The 22,507-nt window shown below is 46.8% G+C and overlaps 1 protein-coding gene across 7 annotated transcripts in view; it reads right to left on the bottom strand.

Annotated features, from left to right (window-relative positions):
• Window positions 1-22,507, bottom strand: part of BCAS3 (BCAS3 microtubule associated cell migration factor) — a 341,997-nt gene that overhangs the window by 106,524 nt on the left and 212,966 nt on the right. Inside the window, exon 23 of one of the 7 annotated variants that reach the window (XM_071575034.1) lies at window positions 3,950-4,119. The exons of the other annotated variants lie outside the window; for them this stretch is intronic. Coding sequence (XP_071431135.1) covers window positions 4,094-4,119 — 26 coding nt within the window. The 3' untranslated portion in view covers window positions 3,950-4,093. Of the gene's footprint in view, window positions 1-3,949; window positions 4,120-22,507 lie in introns of those variants that run through there. 7 annotated transcript variants of the gene reach the window in all.

Below are 22,507 nucleotides of genomic sequence, written 5' to 3'. Positions count from 1 at the left end.
ATACAATTAATTTTTCCAGGTATTTGGCAGCTCAGTAAATACAAGAGGAAACTTTCTTGAACTACCCATGTGGTAGAAAGGTATTTTATCAATCATGCCCATAGCAGAAAACACAGATTTTTCAGGAGATTTCAAAATCCATTGACAGTAATAAAGTAGGACAAGCGAGGAAAGGAGGGGAAATATTGACTCTATACAATGTAGCTGCTGAGGATTAAATTTTAACACCACCAAAGCCACACAAAAAAAAGAATGAATTCAAGAATCAGAAGATTAAACTGTGTGTATCCAGCTCAGGATTGGTCAGCTACAGATGGAAACTTTCTTGACAACACACAGGTTAAATTCTAGTTAGGACAGACTGATTAAATGCTCCTACAATTTTTGAGTACATCACTTTTTTCCTACAGGCTACTGAAATACAAAAGGCATCTCCTGCAAACACAGAACTAGCAAAAAAACCTGCAAGTAAAAGCCATTTAGGTTTCCAGCAAAGACATGAAAGCAAAGCAGCTAATGGACATCCAGGGTAGTCAAATCACTCCTGCAAAACCCATTAGTTACTGAAAGTTCTGGAGGGCTCAGTTTTTACAGTGAAACCTGTAAAAACTCAGTATCCAGTTTCTCTGCTGGGACACTGAGGTGTGAAGATCCAAACGAGGCTGGAACTGAACTTGTACATTTGAACCTTTTGAACTCCAGCTGCCCTTCATAAATTACTTTACCACTGCCTTTCACACGTTTCTAACCCACCCTGCAAGGCAGAAGAGGAACCACTAAAACAACTGGAAATGGGACTAACTTTCTAACACTTCCAGTGGAATTTGTCTTGGTTCAAAAGACAAGCACCTCAAACTGAACTGGGGGGATAGAGCAGTGAAATAACATCTGTCTGCACACTGAGGAAACAAAGCAGCAGCTCCCAAGCCCAGCTGAAGGGGATGGGAATGGCCCTGGACAGGAACAGAGAGTTGCATCTGGAAACACTGTCAGATGGAAGAAAATTCCACAAAATTCCCACCTGGCACAAGAAGGTCATTCTGTGTCTTGGCTGGGGCCACCCTGCCCTGGGCAGGCACAACCTTGGGATGCACTGGGGCATCTCCACCCCTGGAAGAGCTGAGCAATTCACCCAAGACAACAACCATAACAATTCTTAATTCATTTCAAGGTGCCTTAAACCAAAAGAAGAGATGCCACCAATGGGGAACCCTGTCTGATGGTGGCTCAAACCTTTCCTGCCTTCCATGGGCAATGAGGGACATGGAGAGAGAGCAGGTTCCTCCTGGTTAGCCTGGAGACTGTCAGCAGGTTTATAGACTGTCACAGGGACTGAGGAGAAAAACTGAGGATCTATTTGAAGTCCAGAAGAATGGACAGCCTGGTTTATCATGGCCAAAATGAACTATAAACCAGACAGTCCTGTCTCCTACACCTTCTGCAGAGAGCTCAGCACCCAGAGCTGTGTGCAGGAACACAGCTCAGCACCCACAGCTCTGTGCAGGAACACAGAGCTCAGAACCCACAGCCGTGTCAGGAACACACAGAGCTCAGCACCCACAGCCGTGTCAGGAACACAGAGCTCAGCACCCACAGCCGTGTCAGGAACAGAGAGCTCAGCACCCACAGCTGTGTCAGGAACACAGAGCTCAGCACCCACAGCTGTGTCAGGAACAGAGAGCTCAGCACCCACAGCCATGTCAGGAACAGAGAGCTCAGCACCCACAGCTGTGTGCAGGAACAGAGAGGTCAGCACCTACAGCCGTGTCGGGAACACACAGAGCTCAGCACCCACAGCTGTGTGCAGGAACACACAGAGCTCAGCACCCACAGCTGTGTCAGGAATAGACTCCAATGCCTCCCCAGGAACTCTTCAGCTCCTGTCCTGCTTTGCATAAGGAATTTCTTTGGGTTCAGGAAGGTCATCTCATTTTTTTTCCATCTGAGATTTGTCATTTACAAATGAGGAAACTGCTTGTCTCTATGAGAATGTGCTTTCAGGAGGTCAGCTAATATAAAAATACTGCTTTTCCCTTTGGATTAGAATGTTACCATCTTATATCTGGACACTGTCTTTCCACTGCTCTTTAAAACGCTCTTGCTCAGCAGAGAAGGGACACGGTGGTTCCCATTTGCAGGTCACCTCAGGTCTCCTGAACAAACTGTGCCCTGGGGTTTCAGTGAACCTCAGGAATTCCAAAAGCAAAGCACATTGCCCTTAGTGCAGAAAATGCTTCTGATTCGCAGAATGGCACAAATGTACAAGAGAAAAAAGGATGTCTGATTATTTTGTGTAAGGGATGGCTTTTAGATGGGCAGGACACGCTTACGCATTTCTTAAAGCCCCAAACCACAAGGGGGTCCAACAATGGCCTTGTGTGAAGTGCCACTGCCTTATCAAAAAGCCTCAGACAAAGAGTTTCAGGGGTTCAGCTTTGAGTTTTAACCCTGGGCAAGGAGTGAGATGCTGCCCAAGAGTGTGTTCCTTGGTGCTGTGGGAAGGCAGCCTGCCCAACCTGCCCGTGCCCCCAGAGCGATGCCACCACCAGCCCCTCACACTGATGGAGCTGTGGGACATTATCTGACACTTCAGAATGAAATCAATCCAAAGAGAAAAATAACAGAACTTTCTGACTCTTCCCATGAGGGTCCATGTCACAGTTTGCCCGTTTAAGCAGTAAGGAATGAGATACATGAAAATCTTATTAAATGTGAGCTTGCAATTTATTAAATTACCACCTCCATTAATTAGGACTCCTTATGAGACGTTGCAAGTGCCCATGTGGACAGGCCAAGCTGGATGAATGAACACAGATGTTAAAAAAAGATCAGTGAAGATCAGGTAATTTAACCTGTTTTACTTCCCACTTGCCCAAAGGAAAGCTGGTGGGTCTGCACTCCCTCCCCACTGGCACAGACTGGCTCTCTTGTCCTTGTTCCCCAGGTTGGAAAGGAGCCCTGGATCATTTTGAGGCTCCTGAGGTTGGGGAGAGCCCTTTTGAGGGTCATTTTGGAACGTGGTACCACATTTCAGACCAGAGGGACACAGGCACAAGCCTTTAAAGAACAGGCCAACAGCCAGAGTGGTCATCAATGATTTTTGTTTAAATACATCAGTAACATCATGTAGAGTGTTCCAAACAATCCAAACATCCCACCAGCATGCACGGGATCTACAGGCATTACATCAGCCATGAAGCACCTGCATCTCTGACATTACTCAAACAGCAGACAAGGCACCAGACCCAAACCCCAGCAACAAGAACTGGGCTGTTCCAGGAGGCAAAGGCATCCACATCCCAGCTCGTGTCCCTTGGAATTCACCGGGTTTGGCCTCAGTAGGGAAAGCCAGGGGCTGATCTCCTCTGACTGCTCTGGGTTCATCTGCTGGGGCCTCACAAACCAGCAGAGATCAGCCCTGCCTGATGCAGACCAATCACAACAGTAACATCCCATAATGTCCAAACCCCACGAATTCCCAGGCACCACATCAGGTGTTTTTCCAGGCTGGCACACCCCATGCCCACGGGGGGGATGGCACAGGGCAGTTACAAACATTTCTGGCTGTCATGCCATTGTGGTTCATATTTTATTCCACCAGTTGCTAATCTCAGAGACCAGGAAAGCCTTGCTGCTGGTGGAGGACTAAATCACACCGAGAGAGCCGGGGGTTTGGGATGAAACAAGAAGCTGATTACACATGCCCCGAGTATACCAGTCACTAAGCGGTCCTGGATTGCAGGGATAAGATACTCTCTGTGCTTATTACTGCCTCCTTGATCCAAAGAGATTTAAGCAACTGTTTTCAATTAGATGTTTTTAAGCTAGTAAAACTCCATCCATAAAGACATATTTATAGAACAACTTAGAACTAGAAGAATTAAAACGACTACAAAACTGATGAATTCCATTCCCCCACCAGCCCCTCCCCTTCCCCCCCCGCCCCGGCCCGAATCATTTACTGACCATTAACGAGCAAAAAGCACTGCAATTTTAAGAATTAATCCACTGTTGCAAAATTAAATCAGATACACTAGTAGGGATAATGACAAACTGGTGGCTCCAGCGTTGTCAGTTTGCGGGTGATACAAGTTCAAGTCGTCTGTGCTAGTGGCCACTCTGTTGGAACAAACATGAACATAAAAGGGAACATTAAAAGTGCAGCAGCACCAGCGGCATCACTTCTGTCACTGAGGAGCAGCCCACACGTGGCACAGGGGAGATGGTGCACCTCAGAAAGGATCTGGCCAGTTCCTGAGCACAGACACAGCCATGGAAGGGAACAGGAGAGAGGCTCTCCTGTTTTCCCTGTGAATTCCAGAGCTCAGAGCCTGGCACTGTGGCTTTGCCACACATGACTTGCCTTCAGCCCCAGGAACCCATGACGAGTACTCTGAGCTCTACAGGAACAAAACTGAGCTTTGATGGTTTTCACCCAACAGCTGCTTCAGCCCAGTGTGCCTCCAACTCCCAGCATGTGACCAGAAATGCTGCAAGATGAGTCTGCTCAGCCCTGGGCACTGCAGAACACACAGGCAGGGCAGAGACTTCCCCAGGAACTGCCCAAACCCAGGAGCATCCCTGAGGAGCTGCCTGCTGACACCTCTGTCCGACACCTGGCTGGCCCAGGCTGGAGGCAGAAACCCTGGGAAGCAAAGCCCTGCCCCAGCCCTGCCTCCTCCTGCTGCAAAATCCATCTGGAGAAGCTCAAGGCATCCTCAATTTCATCCTTCCTACAAGCCCCATTTGTTCCTACCTAAGCACATCGTCATGAAAACACTTAAAAGCACATTAACAGCAGAGTGGCTTTAGGATTCAAATACATCACTTAAACATACATATTTTATACATTTAATACCCTTCAGGATCAGGCCATAAATACAAATGGATATTACAAAGCACGAAGAAGAGTCTCAGCTTCCCCCTGTCACTGTGGCCTTGGCACCCTGTCCCCAGGGTGATGGGTGATGTGCCAGGACAGCCTGGCAGTCTCACAGCTAAAGCACAAGCCCTCCTAGGAAAGCAAAAGACACAGTTTATTTTCCCTTTTTTTTGTTGTTGTTTTAATTAAGCCCCTGCAGCTACATTTGCTTCATGTGCTGAAAAAGTACATGCAATGTAAGGAAATTTTAGCCATTATTTTGGGGGAATTTACCTACAGAGTTACACACAGGTCTGTTTTTAAGGAAACTCTTCAACCCTGAAGCAAGAAGTGCCCTCTGGCTGTGCAGCACCTTCCCTGTCCCCAGACAGGTGGGATAAAACCCTACCTGGGAATGAAGGAAAGGAGACAGAGAGAATTGAGGCAGTGACATAAGAAGTGCAATCCCACACTGGGTTCTGTTCCAGATGTTAAAGAAGCAGCTGCAGGTGATGTATTTGCCCCTTAAACCTCTCTGTGTTGATCCTGCACAGCCCAAACCCACCTGGATCCTCACAGACCTCCAGGAATCACACTGTGCACCCAGATGGACCACTGGATCCCTCAGGCTGGGAAAGACCTCTGGGATCATTGAGACCAACAAGGAGATCCATAACTACACCACATTCACCCTTTTGAATGAAGGGGACTCTGATTTTCTAATCGATTTGGATTTTGTTTGCAAGATCTTGTTTACAAGATGTTAAGAAATAAGTTTAAAAATAGTACATTTTTGTTTAAGGGAGGCTCAGGAATAACAATACAATGCCTTTTATTCATCAAGTGTCTTTTTGCAGGATGGCTCCTGTGAGAAACAAATCACAGGATAAAAGAAAGGCCAAGTTTCATACAATTATATCCAAATTGGCAGAGCAAAACTATGAGATAGAAGTGAACATAAAGGCAAGTGAAATAACACGGCGAGCGAAGCAGCAACAATCTTGCCTCGGGCACAACACTAATGCAAGGCTGACTTCAAAGCAGCAACTCAACCAGCACAGGTGACAAACAATCTGCATAATAATAAACCTGAACCAGCTCCCTGCTCTGCCCCCAGTCAGATCCAACCCAGCGGAAAGGAGCAGCACAGGGATCAGCGCAGGCATCCTGTGACCTGGCACTGCCACCGCAGGGGAGGAGGAGAGCGAGGAGAGGGAGGAGGAGGAGATGAAGGACATGAAGGACATGAAGGGGGAGAAGGAGGAGAAGGGGGAGAAGGAAGTGAAGGAGAAGGAGAGGATGAAGGAGAAGAAGGAGGAGGAGGTGGAGGAGAAGGAGATGAAGGAGGAGAAGGGGGAGAAGGAGATGGAGGAGGAGAAGGAGATGAAGGAGGAGAAGGGGGAGAAGGAGATGAAGGAGAAGGAGGAGAAGGAGATGAAGGAGGAGAAGGGGGAGAAGGAGATGGAGGAGGAGAAGGAGATGAAGGACGAGAAGGGGGAGAAGGAGATGAAGGAGAAGAAGGGGGAGAAGGAGGAGAAGGGGGAGAAGGAGGAGGAAGAAGAGGAAAAAGGGAAAAGGAAGAGAAGAAGAAGGGGGAGAAGGAGATGAAGGGGGAGGAGGAGAAGGAGAAGAAGAAGGAGAAGGAAGAGAAGGAGAAGGGGAGGAGCAGTGCAGAGGGAGGACTCCCAGCTCTCATTCCTGGCTCTGAGGCTCTGGCACCTCAGGTACACCCAAGCCTCCAGCACACACTGTCTCAGGTCTCAGGCCCACAAGCCCCTCACCCTGGTGTCCCTGTGCACAGACACAATGTCTGCAGCCTGAATACTGCACATGAACGTGGAGCTGAGCATAGAGCTCTGCCACTCCAAGAGTGCTGTCAAACCAACACTGCTGGATCCTGTAACTCCAAACACGAGGTTAGTCATCTCAGAACCTTCTGGGTTGATAATCTCCAGAATTTCAAACAGTTCTGCTCTTGCTCATAAAACACTTCAAACTTGGTTTTCCCCCCCATTTTGTACACTGATTACAGCATTTTGGCTACAAGTTTCCTCAAATAAACGAGGCTAAGAGAAGTCCACCACATCACAAGTTTTATTCTGCCTATTTCTTTTTAGTTTGCTAATTGTAATTTATAATGAACCTCTTCCCCAGCAAGCTGACTCAGGGTAAAACCACTCTGAAAGGCATCAGCTACTGATGAATTGTTTTTATTAATTAAGTTAGAGAAACAAAAACCACAGTGGTTTTCAGTGCTGCAACTGGCAGCAGAACCCACAGGCAGAAAGAAGAGTCAAAGTCAGAGCTCTGCTCTGAACTGCATTTACTGGGGGGCTGCAATTCCAGGGACAAGGGGCTTTTCTCTCTCTTAACCTAAAGATTTGGTCCTTTGAGCAGCTGATTTGCACTTAAGAAAGCACCACAAAAGCCACTGCCTTAAAAACTGCAATAATGGGTATTAAGCAGAAGTAGCTTTTATAGATCTTTGAGTGGCTCAGCTCGAGATGGGCTTGGCTGAAAGAAGAGTAGATGGAAGAACAGAGTTAAGGAAAGCACTTAATCCTGGGGAGTTCCAAAGACCTTCAGATTTTCCTTTGGAGTTTCAGCAGCCAAGAGATTTGAGTCTTATTTTCACCCAGGATTTGAGACTGAGGACATGGAGGGGAATCTCTGGATTTAGGACATTTAACCAGCCAACAGCCCTGGCTGCTCTTGGTCCTGGGACATCAAGCCAAGGAAAGTGGGGTTCCCTTGCTGGGATTAATAATTAATAATTGCCAATAAAACTTGGAGATTCCTCTATTTCAGCCAGAATCCTCTTCGAAGGGTGGTATTTTATATCACGAGCCCTTTTGGTAACCACCTTTGGCCATCAGCTCTTCCTCTGCTTGCCCACTCCCCACTGTTCCACCCCATCTCCCACATCTTTCATGGAAAAAGAACCAAAATACCCTGAAATCTGCACATGCAATCAAAAAGCAGCTTATTCACACAGTTAGGACATGCTTCTTCATGCACTGCTGGTTACTGGAAAGTTTAACTTTTGTTAGAGGATAGAAATGAAGCAAAACAGGAAAGTGGGTATTTTTCTTACTTATTTCAAGTGTACATATTTTGGGTAACTTTATTTTTTTTCCCTGTGACAGAGAATAGAGACTTTTCTTGGAGACTGTAATAGCCCTCAGCGTGTTTTCCACCGAAAATGCAGAAAAGAAACACTTTTTTTGTGAAGAAGTCATGGAAACTGCTAAATTGAAGACACAAGCCCTCATTGAAACCCTCTAATTTTTAAATTAAATTTACATGTCAGTGGATCTTTTGAGCTTGGCCTGTATGTTTTTTATAATGTACATTTCCCCTGTTTTTTCCCATGGGTATTGCTGCACTATTTCCAAACTGGGATTGCTCCAGTTGAAGTGTGATAAAGGGCACATTATAGTTATATTAAGCAGAATGGGGAGGAGAAATCTTTTCCATGGTGCAAAGAGAGCTGTGCCCAGAGCCTCATTTCTGGTAACAAGCAGAGCAAGGCAACCACTCAGCTAGAAAGTGCTGCCATCAAACCTGCTTTGTCTTGAGAAAGAGGGATTTATTCTGTCCTGGTTTGGTTTCTCCCTAAAAAATAGAGGTTGTTTTCTCCCAAACTGTGAAGTCTTGCTCTGGGTGTCATGGAGAACATGTGAGCAGCAAACCAGAGAGGAAAGGAGGCTGTGGCCAGGGGGGGCTTCGTCTCTTCTGCCAGGCAAACAGCAGTAGGACAAGAGGGCACAGCTGAAGCTCTGCCAGGGGAGGTTTAGGTTGGATATCAGAAAGAAATTCTTTGCAGAGAGAGTGCTCAGGCGTTGGAATGGGCTGCCCAGAGAGCGGGTGGATTCACCATCCCTGGAGGTTTTTAAGATGAGATTGGCCGTGGCACTGAGTGCCATGATCTGGTGATCACAGTGGGGTTGGATTAAGGGTTGGGCTCGATGATCTCAGAGGTCTCTTCCAACCCAATTGATCCTATAGAATCACAGAATCATAGAATGGGTTGGGTTGGAAAAGACCTCCAAGATCATCAAGTCCAATCCTTGATCCAACCCGTGCCCTGGGCTGGTGATCACAGTGGGGTTGGATCAAGATGTGGTGGATTCTCACTCAGTGTCACATCCATAAAATCACAGAATGGATTGGATTGGAAAAGCCCTCCGAGATCATGGAGTCCAACCCTTGGTCCAACTCCAGTCCCTTTACCAGATCATGGCACTCAGTGCCACGGCCAAGCTCAGTTGAAAAACCTCCAGGGATGGGGAATTCTATGATGATTCCATGAAAGCCCTGCGTTGGGCACTGCTGTGAAGGGCTGTCAGAGCAGGGGGGTGGGCACAGTTTTGGGTCCTGGCTCAGCCCTCTGCCCTCCCCAGCGGTGCCACAGCCAGGCTGGGCCCTTCCCAGATCACCCGGAGAACGGGAAAGGAAAGGAAAGGAAAGGAAAGGAAAGGAAAGGAAAGGAAAGGAAAGGAAAGGAAAGGAAAGGAAAGGAAAGGAAAGGAAAGGAAAGGAAAGGAAAGGAAAGGAAAGGAAAGGAAAGGAAAGGAAAGGAAAGGAAAGGAAAGGAAAGGAAAGGAAAGGAAAGGAAAGGAAAGGAAAGGAAAGGAAAGGAAAGGAGGGCACGTCAGCTCAGAGAGCAGAAAAGGTTCTTCACAGCAGCTCTTTGCAAGCCTCCAAGGAGCTCCAGAGCCTGCCCATTAAAACCCTGTTAAAACACTTCTGATGTTGTCAGCAGTGGAGAGCTGGAATGGCCCAGTGATCACTGAGACACTGAGATCTGCCTCGAGCAGTTCACTGCTACTGTCAATAATATGAGCAGCAAGGTACAAGATGAGCAACAACCTAATTCCTGCATCAAAATTTCATAAACTCCCTCAGCTGGTAAACACCAGAGATGTGGGCAAACACAGGCCAGCCAATAAACCACCCAGAAAAGATGACCTCTGGTCTGGAATCTTTCCCAAAAGCTTTGAAGCTCTGAGTTAATTTACACTTTGAAAGCAAAGCAGAGAAATGGCAAGGGGAAGGCAGGAGGGATGAGGTGATGGATCTCCTGAGCTGCTCCTCAGCTTCACCCAAGGCTAAACCACAGCACCACTTCTAGGCAGAGACCCTTCTAAACAGCCTCTGTAATTTCTCCTCACTTCTCTCTGCTTTGATTTTTGATGGATTTTTCTGTGGCAATTCCCTGGGGCAGATTTTGCAAGTATTGTCCTACCAGGCAAGAAATTTTGTCACTTCTTGAGGAGAGCAATGCCTTGTTTGCAAACAGACCTCCTGATGTGCCAGGGTGCCAAATGTGTGAGTAATGAGAGTAGAGTCATCTCCTTCTCTGCTGCTCTGTGCTCATGAGTAAGTGCAACTCCCAGTGAATAATGGCTGGAGAAACAGGGCCAAGGTGAAGAGTTATTTATAATACAGTAGCCAATGAGTAAGTGCTTAGTTATGAATTTACTGCTCTGGCTACAATTTCATGAGAAAATGAACAGAGCCAGCTTTGGATTTTCCAGTTTCAAAAGCTACACACCCACTAAAAACTAGTAAAAATAATTCAGAAGGATTGGGGGGGGTTATTTATAAAGCAGCTATGACAGAGATCATGTGCACCACAGCTAAATGCAGGAGGATCAGGGATGCTTAATTCCTTCTCAGGATTGCTGTGGCAGGCAGGGAAAGCCCTGGACTTGGATTCCACCAGTTGCTTCCCCCTTTCCATGCAATAAACACCCACTGCAGAGAGCCAAGAGCCAGAAGGAAGCAAAGAATTAGACTGTCAACTGCTCAGCAGTGCTGGGTTTGGGGTCAGAGCATCCATCCCCTCTGTAACAACAAGTGACTGTGCTAAATGTCCCAGAACAACTTCTGTCAGTGCCCCCTGGCCTGCTGAGATGCTCAGGGGGAGTTTTTAATTGTTTCTGATAGCCCAGAATGAAGCAAAGGTTATTTCTAGAAATGCATTTCTTTCACACCAAGTAGTAATAATAGTAATTTATTTGGGCATATGAAAAAACCTGATCAGGATAACACTGGGACAACAGGACGGAGCTCACCACTCTTCTGAATTTCCTACCTGGAAACACAAGATTTGCCAGTAAATCCTGCAGAATAAATGGGTATTTTCCAACTCCCACATTACAGGCCATGACCTACTGGTGCCAGTTTGGATTCTGCTGGGGAAGCCCTTACCCACTGAGGGGCTGGGCATTGGCATCTCTGAGGGCTGGTTTGGAGAAAGGGCCCCCAAGGCCACGTGGCTCAGGATCTGGGGTGCAGGAGGACACTTGGCCAAGCAGAAGGAAGGATTGCACAGCTCTGCAATTTCATTCTGAGCTGTAAACACAAAAGGGATGGCTTCCTAGGGGGTTTTTAAGCCAACTGCTGCCTTGCTGTCTGTTCTGTTCCAGTCTGGGGAGTCCAAGGGCTGTATTTATACATAAACAAAGCTCTGCCACCCTTCTCTGAGGAGCTGGTTATGTTGGTGCTGCTGAGCCCATTGCAGCTTCCTCTTGGACCAGCCCTGAGTATCCAGAGAGCCCAATTAGGCACCTTTACAAATCCATTTTCACTTTTATCAAGTTGTCCTTTCCCCTCTCCTTATCTATAGGAAAGTTAAAACCACTCAGGGCTAAAAATAAGGAATATCCAGAGCAATGACACTCTCACTCCTGCCCTCCCAAGCCTGAAGGTAAATACCTGCTTTGTACAACTGTTGCCCTTCTTTTATTAGCTAAATATTGTAGCACGAGAGCACAAGGAATAAAATTACAACCCTTTGAGATGAGTGTAACTTTCACAAGGGTCAGATATGCCCAACAACCCACCAGTCCATAACCCAGCACAAATTAACTCTGCCAAATAATAGGTGTGTTGACCCTAAATTCATGAGGCAATAAAACCTACCAACAGCCTGTTGTTTTGAAAATACTCAGGCACTTCTCGAAGACAATACAGAGTCTGTTTGGCAGCAAGAAGATCATTAATTAGGAAAGCTTTTTAAAAAAGTTTTATTATCATTAACAAAAGCTAATGGGAAAATAAATTAACTTACATCATCTGACACCAAGCTTGGAAAGAGAGGCATTAAAGGCTTAAATCTTTCTAACCCATACATGTCCCAAGCACTGCACCCCCCAGACCCCCCTTCTCCACAGATATCCATAACCACAATAAAAAATTAGATTTCCTCCCTTTCTTGCTGCATTTTGTGTCACAGTTGCTGCCAACACAGACCTGTGGGATGGTGCAGCCACAGGGAGATAAATGTGACCCAACTCTGGTCACCTCTTCAACTCCACCATGAGAAACATACTCAGGAACTCAACACAAGAGTCTGTTCTTCCAAATCTGCTCCTTGTCCTGAGAGCTTTTTAAGAACAGAGTTGCTCAGGTAGAGCTGTCCCATTGTAGGTGCTTGTGGGAATTCTCCTTCCTTGAAGGAAAGCAAATTCTCTCAATATTTTGAGATCCTGTCTAAAAATAAAAAATTTAAAATAACACACCATGGAAGGTGGCCTAAAATATTTCATGGCTTTTTTCCTTGCCCTGGATGTTGCTCAGAGACACCACAATGTCTATCAAACAATCACTGCAAAGGAGAGCCTGGAATGACACTGTCCATGATTTCAACCATGTCAGCCAAGGAATTATGAAAGATTTATGCCTCTTTCATATTAAAACTATTTAGTAAATGTCACACAGCACAGCAAAAAAACTATGGGGATGTTATTTGGAGGGCAGCAGGCTCAGTGCAGAGCTCTCAAACAGATGCCCAGCAAGAGCAGCCTCTGCAAGCAAAGTGTTCATGTGCCATAAAACCCTACAGCCAAAAAACATCTTTTTCTGTTTTTCTAGGAAAAAAAAGAAAATCCAGAATTTAAGTATCACCCCATTTAAGAAGCAAATTGTACAGAAAGTAAAATGAAGTATTTATAACAGATATAAAATTGGAAAATGAATGGAGATCATGAAAATGTAACTGCAACAGCTCTGCCCATCCACCCTGTGGCTCCTGCCTGGTTCAAGCAGGTGATGGACTTCCCTCTTCCCTCTTTGCTCCAAGCCTTCCTTCTAGGAGAAGTCAAGTAATTACCTTGCCAGGGGAGGACATTTTCCTCTTGGATACCTTTCCCTGTGGTAAAGCAGAACCACCCAAACCCTGCTGCAAAGCCCCAGGGCAGAGCCCCGTGCTGGGGGTCCATCCTGAACCACCTTAACCCCCCCCCCAGCCAGAGCTGCACCAGGGCCCAGGGTCCTCCTGCTGGGATGGAGTTAATCCACAGGAAACACGAAGGGAAAACTCATGCTCAGCTGCTTAATGGGAACTGACATGGCATCTCCAGAGAGGGAGGAACTTTGGATGTCAGGCAGGTTAGCACAGGGCAGGCAGACGGTCAATAAAATATTCAATAAAGGACTCTTGATATGATAGATCTAATCCTGTGGAAAAAGCCAGAAGTCCTTTTTCTATTTTTTATTTTTTTGGGGGGGTAAGAAAATGAGTTTAAAATGGTGGTTAAAATGGTCTATAGAATATTAACCTCCTAAAGCTTGAAAACAATTGTGGCTGGGTCTTGAACTTGTTAGGAAAGGTAAAAACAAATGAGGGTTTGTGTAGCACAAGATACGCCTTTGTGGACAGGCAAAGTGGGCAATTCAGAACAAGGGCACCACTGTTCCTTGCAAAAGCTCTCCAAAATAACTAAAATCATTAAAGAAAAGGAATAATGATACCTGCTGATCACCTAACCCACATAATGCTCAGGAAAACAGGCACGAACCTCACCCCGCTGGCTCCCTGCAGAGATGCTGATCTGCAATCCCAGGGCTGGCTTCTCTCCACCCCACCTGACCTAACCTGCTTTCCCAAGGAGAATTCCTCCAGATTCCCTCTCTGACAGCTCCTCCATGCCCTGCAGTCAGTGCCTTCCCCAGCTCTGCCCCACGTCACCAGCCCCGAGGGGTTGGCAGGGAAGCCCTGGAGGGCTCAGGGAGCAGCCAGCCATGTGCAGGGAATCCCTGCAATCACTCTAATGAAGCTAAATCTTGGAGTTTACATGAAAGGAAAATTAAATCAAGCACTGGAGTGGATTGGAAAGAAATACACCAGGAGATGGATAAAGTTAATCACGTTTAGTGAGGGCTAATGCTGACCTATCCAGCCCTGCCCTGGGGATCCCTGGGACTCACTGTGGGTTTTATTCTGGGGGAGCTCAGGGGGCTGTGGCAGCTCCTGGAGCTCCTGCAGTGCTGTCTGAGTGCCCATAGTAGGGGAAGCACCAGCTCACCCTGCAGCACAGAATCATAGAATCATAGATAGAATCAGTTGGGTTGGAAAGGACGTCCAAGATCATCAAGTCCAACCCTTGGTCCAACTCCAGTCCCTTTACCAGATCATGGCACTCAGTGCCACGGCCAAGCTCAGCTGAAAAACCTCCAGGGATGGGGAATCCACCCCCTCTCTGGGCAGCCCATTCCAATGCCTGAGCACTCTCTCTGCAAAGAATTTTTTTCTGCTCTCCAACTTCAATTTCCCCTGGCAGAGCTTGAGCCCATCGTGCCCCCTTGTCCTATTGCTGAGTGCCTGGGAGAAGAGACCAACCCCCACCTGGCCAGAACTTCCCTTCAGGCAGTTCCAGACAGTGCTGAGGTCACCTCTGAGCCTCCTCTTCTCCAGGCTGAACACCCCCAGCTCCCTCAGCCTCTCCCCACAGCACTTGTGCTCCAGTCCCTTCTCCAGCCTCGTTGCTCTTCTCTGGCCCCGCTCCAGCCCCTCAATCTCTTTCCTCAACTGAGGGGCCCAGAACTGAACACAACACTCAAGGTGTGGCCTCCCCAAGGTAGAGTCCAGGGGAAGGGTCACTGCCCTGGGCCTGCTGGCCACGCTAGTTTGGATCCAGGCCAGGATCCCATTGGCCTTCTTGGCCACCTGGGCACACTGTTGGCTCATGGTGAGCTTCCTGTCAATCCACTGCCAGAGCTCAGGGATGGAAATGCACAAGGCAGGGCTGTGGCACTCCTGAAACCTGGCCCTGTCCTCCAAACCCTGCAGGCAGCAACGTGCTCTACAGGTGGAGAACCTCCTTCACCTTGGGAGAACCTCCTTCACCTCAGGGGAACCTCCTTCACCTTGGGAGAACCTCCTTCACCTCAGGAGAGCCATGAGAGCAAAATTTCATCCTAATGTTGTACCACAGAGACTGGAAAACCCTCTAAGGCCAATACCAGCTCCACAACCCCCACAGTGTCCTGCTGAAGGAGCAAAAGATTAGGATATGAATCTGTCAAGTTTGGAATATTTTTTTCTGTATAGCTCTGTTAAATCACTGAAGACAATAAGGCTTCAGTATGTTCTGAGAATAGCTCATTTGTCCTTTATTTCAGTGGTACAGAAAAGATTATTTGCAACCATTCACTTCCTCACAAAATATTCAGATTCTTCAATGAAAAGCGTTTCCCACATGGTGGAACCACCCACACAGCCCCATTTGAACGTGAATGAAAAGCTCTGATGCTGCTGCTGAATATGTAACCTCTCCCAGAGCAGCCCTGCAGAGCTCTCTGCTCTGCATCCTCCAAGGGACAACACAGGCTGGATTCTCCTCACTGGGACAAATAAAGACAACAAAGGCATCAGAGGAGTGTGACTGAAATATCAGAATCTGTTTCATTTCTGGCAAACCAACCCCAAATTTAAGCTTGCTAGGAATTAACTGAGTTGTGTAACAGACCATAATTAGTAATGGGATATGGAAATTTCCCCTCACTCTTTGGGCTGCTGGTGTCAGTTTGTCCAGTTTTAACTCACTCAGGAGCCATTCCCAGTTAATAACCAGTTAGTGGTCAGTGTGACACTGAAGTCTCTTCCCCAGTCACACCTCCCACCCCTGTCACAACCAGCACTCAGGAGAGCAATCCCACCCCGAACTACTGAGGGAACATCCATTCCAATCCTCCTGTCCTTTTAAGAAAAGTGCAATTTGCTTTTAGAAAGTCTCCATTGCTTATAAACCCTCTGCCACCCCAGCAGACTGTGGTGTGATGGCCCAGGGGGGACAGGCTGGGCAGGACCCCTGTCAGCAACAGGACAAGGGGGCACGATGGGCTCAAGCTCTGCCAGGGGATACTGAAGTTGAGATGAGAAAAAAATTCTTTGCAGAGAGAGTGCTCAGGCATTTGAATGGGCTGCCCAGAGAGGGGGTGGATTCCACATCCCTGGAGGTTTTTCAGCTGAGCTTGGCCGTGGCACTGAGTGCCATGATCTGGTAAAGGGACTGGAGTTGGCCCAAGGGTTGGACTTGATGATCTCGGAGGTCTTTTCCAACCCAATCCATTCTGTGATTCTATGGATGTGTCACTGAGTGAGAATTCACCACATCTTGATCCAACCCCACTGTGATCACCAGCCCAGGGCACTCTGTGCCCTGGGCTGGTGATCACAGTGGGGTTGGATCAAGGGTTGGACTTGATGATCTTGGAGGTCTTTTCCAACCCAACCCATTCAATGATTCTGTGATCTGATGACCTGCTGGCACAGTGAGGGCACATGTGGGGCAGCACTTGTGGGGCACAAGGACCTCAGGTTGATGGCAACTCCCAGAGGAGCTCCTTCTAAACTAATAAATGAACCCTCCCACTTGCCAGTTCCCATTTACTGAATGGTTTTCCAGCTGAGCTGCAGCTCTGCCTGTGCCCTCCCTGCAGGAGCCCCTCGGGGTACCCAGGGCACACCTGCCTACACTGCTGCTTCCCACAGACCCTCAACCACTCCAAGCTCCATCAGAGGCAACCAACAGCCAGGCCACGAGTCTGGGACCTCCCCAGAACACCTGGGCATGAATTCCCAGGATAAACCCACGCAGGGAGTTCAAACCCAGAACAATCCCCACTGCAGTTTGACCAGAGCGCTGCAGTTCCATCTCTGAGCACATCACCCAGAGAGCAGCCCCTCCAAACCTGCCTTTCTTCCCTTCTTTCCCCACTTCCACAGCCCTGCCCTGTGCATCCCAAGGAGGTGAGCGAGGCTTAGGCCAACGTATCACTTTTCCCTTCCCATCATCCCGTTTCACTGGGAAATCTGAGTCTCCCATCTGTCCCTCCCTCCCGGCCCCATCTGTGACGCTCACACAGCGCTGATGCTGCAGCTCCTTTAAGAGAGCACTAAAAGAGATGTCAGAGCACTGGAGAAATTCAGAAGGGGGAGAAAAAAAAGGAAAAAAGAAAGAAAGAAAGAGTTGCTCTTCTTTGAGAGCTGGCTGGAGTGGAGAGCTATCTTCATAAATAGACAGGAAACAGAAAAGACTAATGTTGGGCAGATGACAGATCCCTGAATTCAGTTAACTGGCCTTCAAGATATGAACTGTTCTATTAAACATAGAGGCATTATGTTGGTCATCCACTTTAAGCCCAAGAGTGATTAAAATGCTGGCAGAAAATAAAAACTGGCTATTGAAGAGCTTGCCCCGAGGTCCTAATTTCAAATCAAATTTTACAGCGCCGCACAGGAACAATGGCAGCCCAGTCCTCCAAGTCTTCTTTTTGTCACTTTGTACAAAGAAACCCCCTCAAACTCTCTCAAAGAACAATGGCCCCTCTAGAGCCACAACTACGCCAAGAATGGGCTCAAACCATACAAAAACACATTTTAAAAATACATTTTACACTGCCCTTGACATTTGAGATAAATAGAAGCCAATGCATTGAAATTCCAAGTATTTTTTATATCCCTTCACAATGTGAATTTTTTATTTTCTCCAGTCTACTTGATCTTTGACATTCTGGCCCCTGCAAGGGAAGGACACGGCAGAGCAGTCAAAGAAATTAATTATGCAGATAATTGTGTTTTATTAAAATGATTACTGTAGCAGGGAAGGCAGCAAACCCAGCGCCACAAACCTGGCCCCTGAAGGAACCGAGAGGACACAAACAGTTCACTTTTAATTGAAAAACTTCTCAGCTATTAACGTTTAATTATCTGTTACCGATATATGGCACTAGTTCAATTAGCATTTTTCTATACATCAGGTTGGCCTTTCAGTCAAACCCTCTCTTTTAAAGCTCCTCTGAGCTCCTGCAGATTCCCCCTTCCCTCCAGCCCGAGTTTATTTGGATTTGGCAGCCTGGCCACAGCCAGTTGTTTCCCTGTGAACAGCACACCACACCATATGTTTCAACACTTAAGCAATTTGGAATCAGAGGGACAACTCGGAGTGTCCTCAGCAGAAATTGGACATTCAATACCCAAAGGGTTGGGCTGGAGCCCCACAGGAGGTCCAGCCTTTTTTAGAGCTTTTCCCATAGCAACAAACCCACTCCAGGGTACTTATTCTGTCCCCTGGAACCAGGAGCATGTGCAGGAACCAGGAGGGGCGAGGGGGCCGGGCAGTGCCAGTGCTGGGTGTCCTCAAACCAAGGGACAAGCACCCACAGCCTGTGCCCTTTCTCCTTCCAGCACCTCTTGCCCATCAGGATTCATCCCAAATTGCTTCCTACAGTCAGGACCTGCACCTGGTTTCTTGCTTTGTGGATATCTCCTTTCTAAGAAGACATTAATCAACACTTTCTTCGGTGCTGTTTCTTTATTTCTGGGATGATGAACATCTCCAGAACTGTGGATTTACATCAGATATGGCCAAGGCACAGGATACCCTAGTGCTGCTTTGTCCACCCAGCCTGTCCTGGGATGAGGCCACACAGCCCCCAAACTGCACAAGAATATTTCAAAAGCAGGTGCAGAGAGAGGGAAAAAAAAGCACCAACTCCATCAGTGAATCCATCAGTGAGTGTCCACTGCTCCCACCACCACCTGCAGTTAAACCAGGATGGGAGCAGCAATGCAAGATGAAAACTCAGTGGTATTTCCTGCTTGGAGGACAGGCACAAACCCAGAGTTCCAGGGGTTTATCCAATGCCCTGAAGGATCCGAGGGAAGGCTCCCCCTGGGGTGGCCCTGCAGTCCCAGCAGCGCTCGGATCACGAGATGGACACGGGGCTGCAGCTCCTGAGCCCTGGGCACACAAACCCCCACTCCTCCTCTGCCACTCTCACCCCCTGGAACCACCTCTCTGAACTTCTGCTGTTTAATAGGCCCTTATGCTTCACCTTTTCACACCAATTTGAGGGAGGAAATCATTTTTTTCCCGACTGGGATGCAGCCCTGCCCCAGCAGCCTGTGGGGCTGCCACAGACTCAGCCCCTTCTTTTGCTCCTTCTTTCCCTTCTTCCCATCCCATACAGGTAAGGAAACCGAAGCAAATGTCCATTTACTTGAATTTAATTAATTTACATTAATTAAATATTCATTTACTTCCGTATTCAAACCCATTTCTTTCCAGTTTTCATAGTAAGACTGGCACTAAATAACAATATATAATTCCTGGACTCAAAGGGTTTTCCAAGTATTTTCCATCCACATCTAAAGGTTGTTTTCCTCTGGTGAAGGTTCTGTCTCTCAGTTTGACTTGGTACCCTGGCACAGAAATTCCCTCTGAGTGCCTGAGTGATTCTGAGTGATTAAAACAAGCAAACAAACCCTGCAGAAATAATTCCATTTGTGGGTATTTCCTTTAACAGCATTAATAATCTAATGCATTTAAAAGGAAGATTTAGAATTCTAATTCACTTGTATTTCACAGGATTAAAATTGCAATAAATGTAATATAGCCATGGGATAGAAACACAACCAGATCATGGAGGTATTTTGACAATCTCCATTCCTGTTGTGCAGGAGTTCAGTGTCAAACACCTTTGTAGGTCACTGAAATTTTCCCTTCATCAAGCTCTAAAATCCAAAGAAAATATTTATTATTCAGATAGGCCTGAAAATCCATATTCAGTGGGATCCAACTCTGAGAACAGCCTGAGAACAAAACTAAGAATAGCTTTGTCATTTGGAAACAGATTTAAATCTCATACCCTGCACACCCAACAGAACACACGACCTGCTCCAACAATTTCTTTGCCTCTTGTACCATCAATTGCCAACTTACAACGTGTTCAATAAAGCTCATTTTGTTTCTTCAAGCTGCAATATCCCAGAGAAGGAATTCTCTCAGAATAAAGAACACTGAAAGGGACTTTCTGGAGGCCGGTGTGTCTCTCCTGCTGCTGAAACTCGCAGCATTTTCAGAAGGAACAAGAAATACATTAAATAAATGCATTTTTAAGAGGAAAGAGAGAAGGGAGAGAAATCCCTGCTCCTGGCAGTGCTGGACACCTGGGCATGAGAAGCCCCCCATGCCCTTCTCCAAGCAGCTCAGGTTATTCCTGTCTCCTTTTTCCCCCAGAAATTCCAGCCTGACCCTGAGAAACTGTGCTCAGGACAAGCCCCTTTCCCTGAAACAGATCTCCACTGTGAAAACAAGGAACCAGAACATTCCCATCCCAGTCTAATTTTAATTTCTGCTAAGCTGCAATGCAAGAACAGGCACAGCTGCCTGATTTCCTCCTCCAAAGAGCCCCAAGTTTCAAGTTCCCTGCCCAAAATATGAAATGAAATCTGTGGGATTTTAAGGCACACGAGGCAAATTAGCATTTAGGAAAATGAAGCTTTAATGAAATAAAGTGTTGCTTAAATATTCCTGGACTCTCTGGCTGTATCTAATATCAAGCCTACTAAATAAAACCCTTATAAGAAAAAAAAATGCACACTGAGGGAAAATAGGACTGTTATTTTTAACACTGATAATTTTGTTTAAAAGATTCCTTCCTGTGTTTCATCATTTTACGTTATGGTCTATTATAGAAACTAATGTGGGAAAAAAAAGTTCAGACAAATCCAGGCCCGGAATATTATGGAAAAAAGAACCACCAAATGTAAAGGTCCTGTAATATTTGGTATCTTCAGATTTTTCTGCACTGGTTCACATGACCCCCCATTTATTTTTAGAAAGGCAGCAATTCCCACTTGGACACGGTGCAATACCTTGTACCCGAATGTTGCTCTGCACAAATAAACCACAGAAAGTGGTGACTTAAAAATAAAACTTTGGAAAAGGAGAAAGTTTTGGGTTTTTTTTTTCTCTCTCTCTCTGTGAAAATTTCCGGCAAAGCTGTAAACAAAGGCAGGTTTGGCTCAGGGGCTGAGTGGCTGTGCTGAGGATGGAGAACATCTCAGACCTTGGAGAGTGAGGAAATGTTTGTGGAACAGTCAGTAAATCACGGGCAGCGAGGTCGGGGTGGGAGGGATGCTGTGCCAAGAGCCCAGCTGTGCAGGGGTGGGTGCACACACAGGCTCCTGCTTTGGGGCTCCTGCACAGCCCAGACTGAGCTTACAAAACCAAATAAATCTCCTGAAAAATAAGGAAAACAGCCAGGAGTTCAAACTGAGGAGCTTTGCCAGCATGACACGCTCAGTAATTCCACTGCCTGGTTTGGTTTCACCAAACAGCACAGAAGTGTGAAAGCATCAGGTGGGAAGGATTTCCCTGCAGATTCAGACCTTTAAATTCTTGCTCGAAACTCACACACTGAAACAACCCGAAAATTCTGACCTCTCTGAGAAGTGGCATTTCCTGAAGGTGAATTAAACATCTTTAAGCACAGACAATACAATCCCCTGCGTGAACAGCGAGGCTGCAACTCATCTGATGCCAAAAAAACCCCAGGAATGGTTATTGCAAGTCGAAAAGTTGTCATGGAATCACTTCCCAGCAGGGAGGGATCCATCCAGTGACTCACCTGCTGCTGCAGGACCCACCCCACGTCCTGGTGCTGGCAGGGGCTGCAGAGGAAGCACTTGAGCACACACTTGACTCCAACTCCTCTCATGTTTGAAGTTAAGCGTGGACTTAAGTGCTCTGCTGGACTGGGGCCTGTGTGCTGGACAGCCATGAGGGGAAAAAAACCTTCCAAATTTCTTATATATTCTATTCCTATTGAAATCCTGGGTTTAAATGGCAGCTTATGATGAGGTTTTCCAGTGTGCTGTTCCTCTGCTCCCTGCACTGTAAGACACTGGCAGGAAGGAGGAGATGGAAACAGGGTTTGGTGTTTGGAAGAGTCCATGGGGCACTTCTGCTTCCTTTAGGTGGCAGAAAAGGGACACTGCTGTTGGTAGGGAAGAGATTAAATGAGAAATAATTTGCTCAATGCCTGGTAAGTGAAGGTACAAACTGCAGCTACTGAAGTTTATACCAAAGTTAAATATTTTTCTTCTTGCTTCATATCGGAGAGAAAAGCAGGAATAAATATTGGGGGGGGGGGGCAGTTTTTTCTTTTACATTATTTTCTGCTTTGTACTGTAAATCCTTCCTTTCTGTCTCACTCTGCTCCTTTCTGTAGTTTCAATTGAAATGACTCCTGAATCCAAACTCACAACGTGGTTAAAATGCTTCTCCTCATCACTGAGCCAACCAAACCCTTTGGAGATTGCTTGGTTTTGGTGGGGGTTTGGTCAACAGATAAAGATTTAAACTCTGCCAATGGAACTCCAACTGCCTTTAAATTCACTTTTAGTCCTGCAGCCACGGGTGGGCCACCACCGAGGGTCACTGGGCCACCAGAGCCCTGCCTGGGCAGCAGTGCAGGTGTGCAGTAAAGCTCAAGGAAAAGGAAGGAAGGAAATGACTTTAAGCTACACTGAAATTATTATTTTCCCTGTTTTTGCTGCTTCAGACCCAA

The sequence above is a fragment of the Pithys albifrons genome, chromosome 21 (genome assembly GCF_047495875.1).
Source record: "Pithys albifrons albifrons isolate INPA30051 chromosome 21, PitAlb_v1, whole genome shotgun sequence".
Taxonomy (NCBI): domain Eukaryota; kingdom Metazoa; phylum Chordata; class Aves; order Passeriformes; family Thamnophilidae; genus Pithys; species Pithys albifrons.
This window is presented reverse-complemented; position numbering and strand designations above follow the sequence as displayed.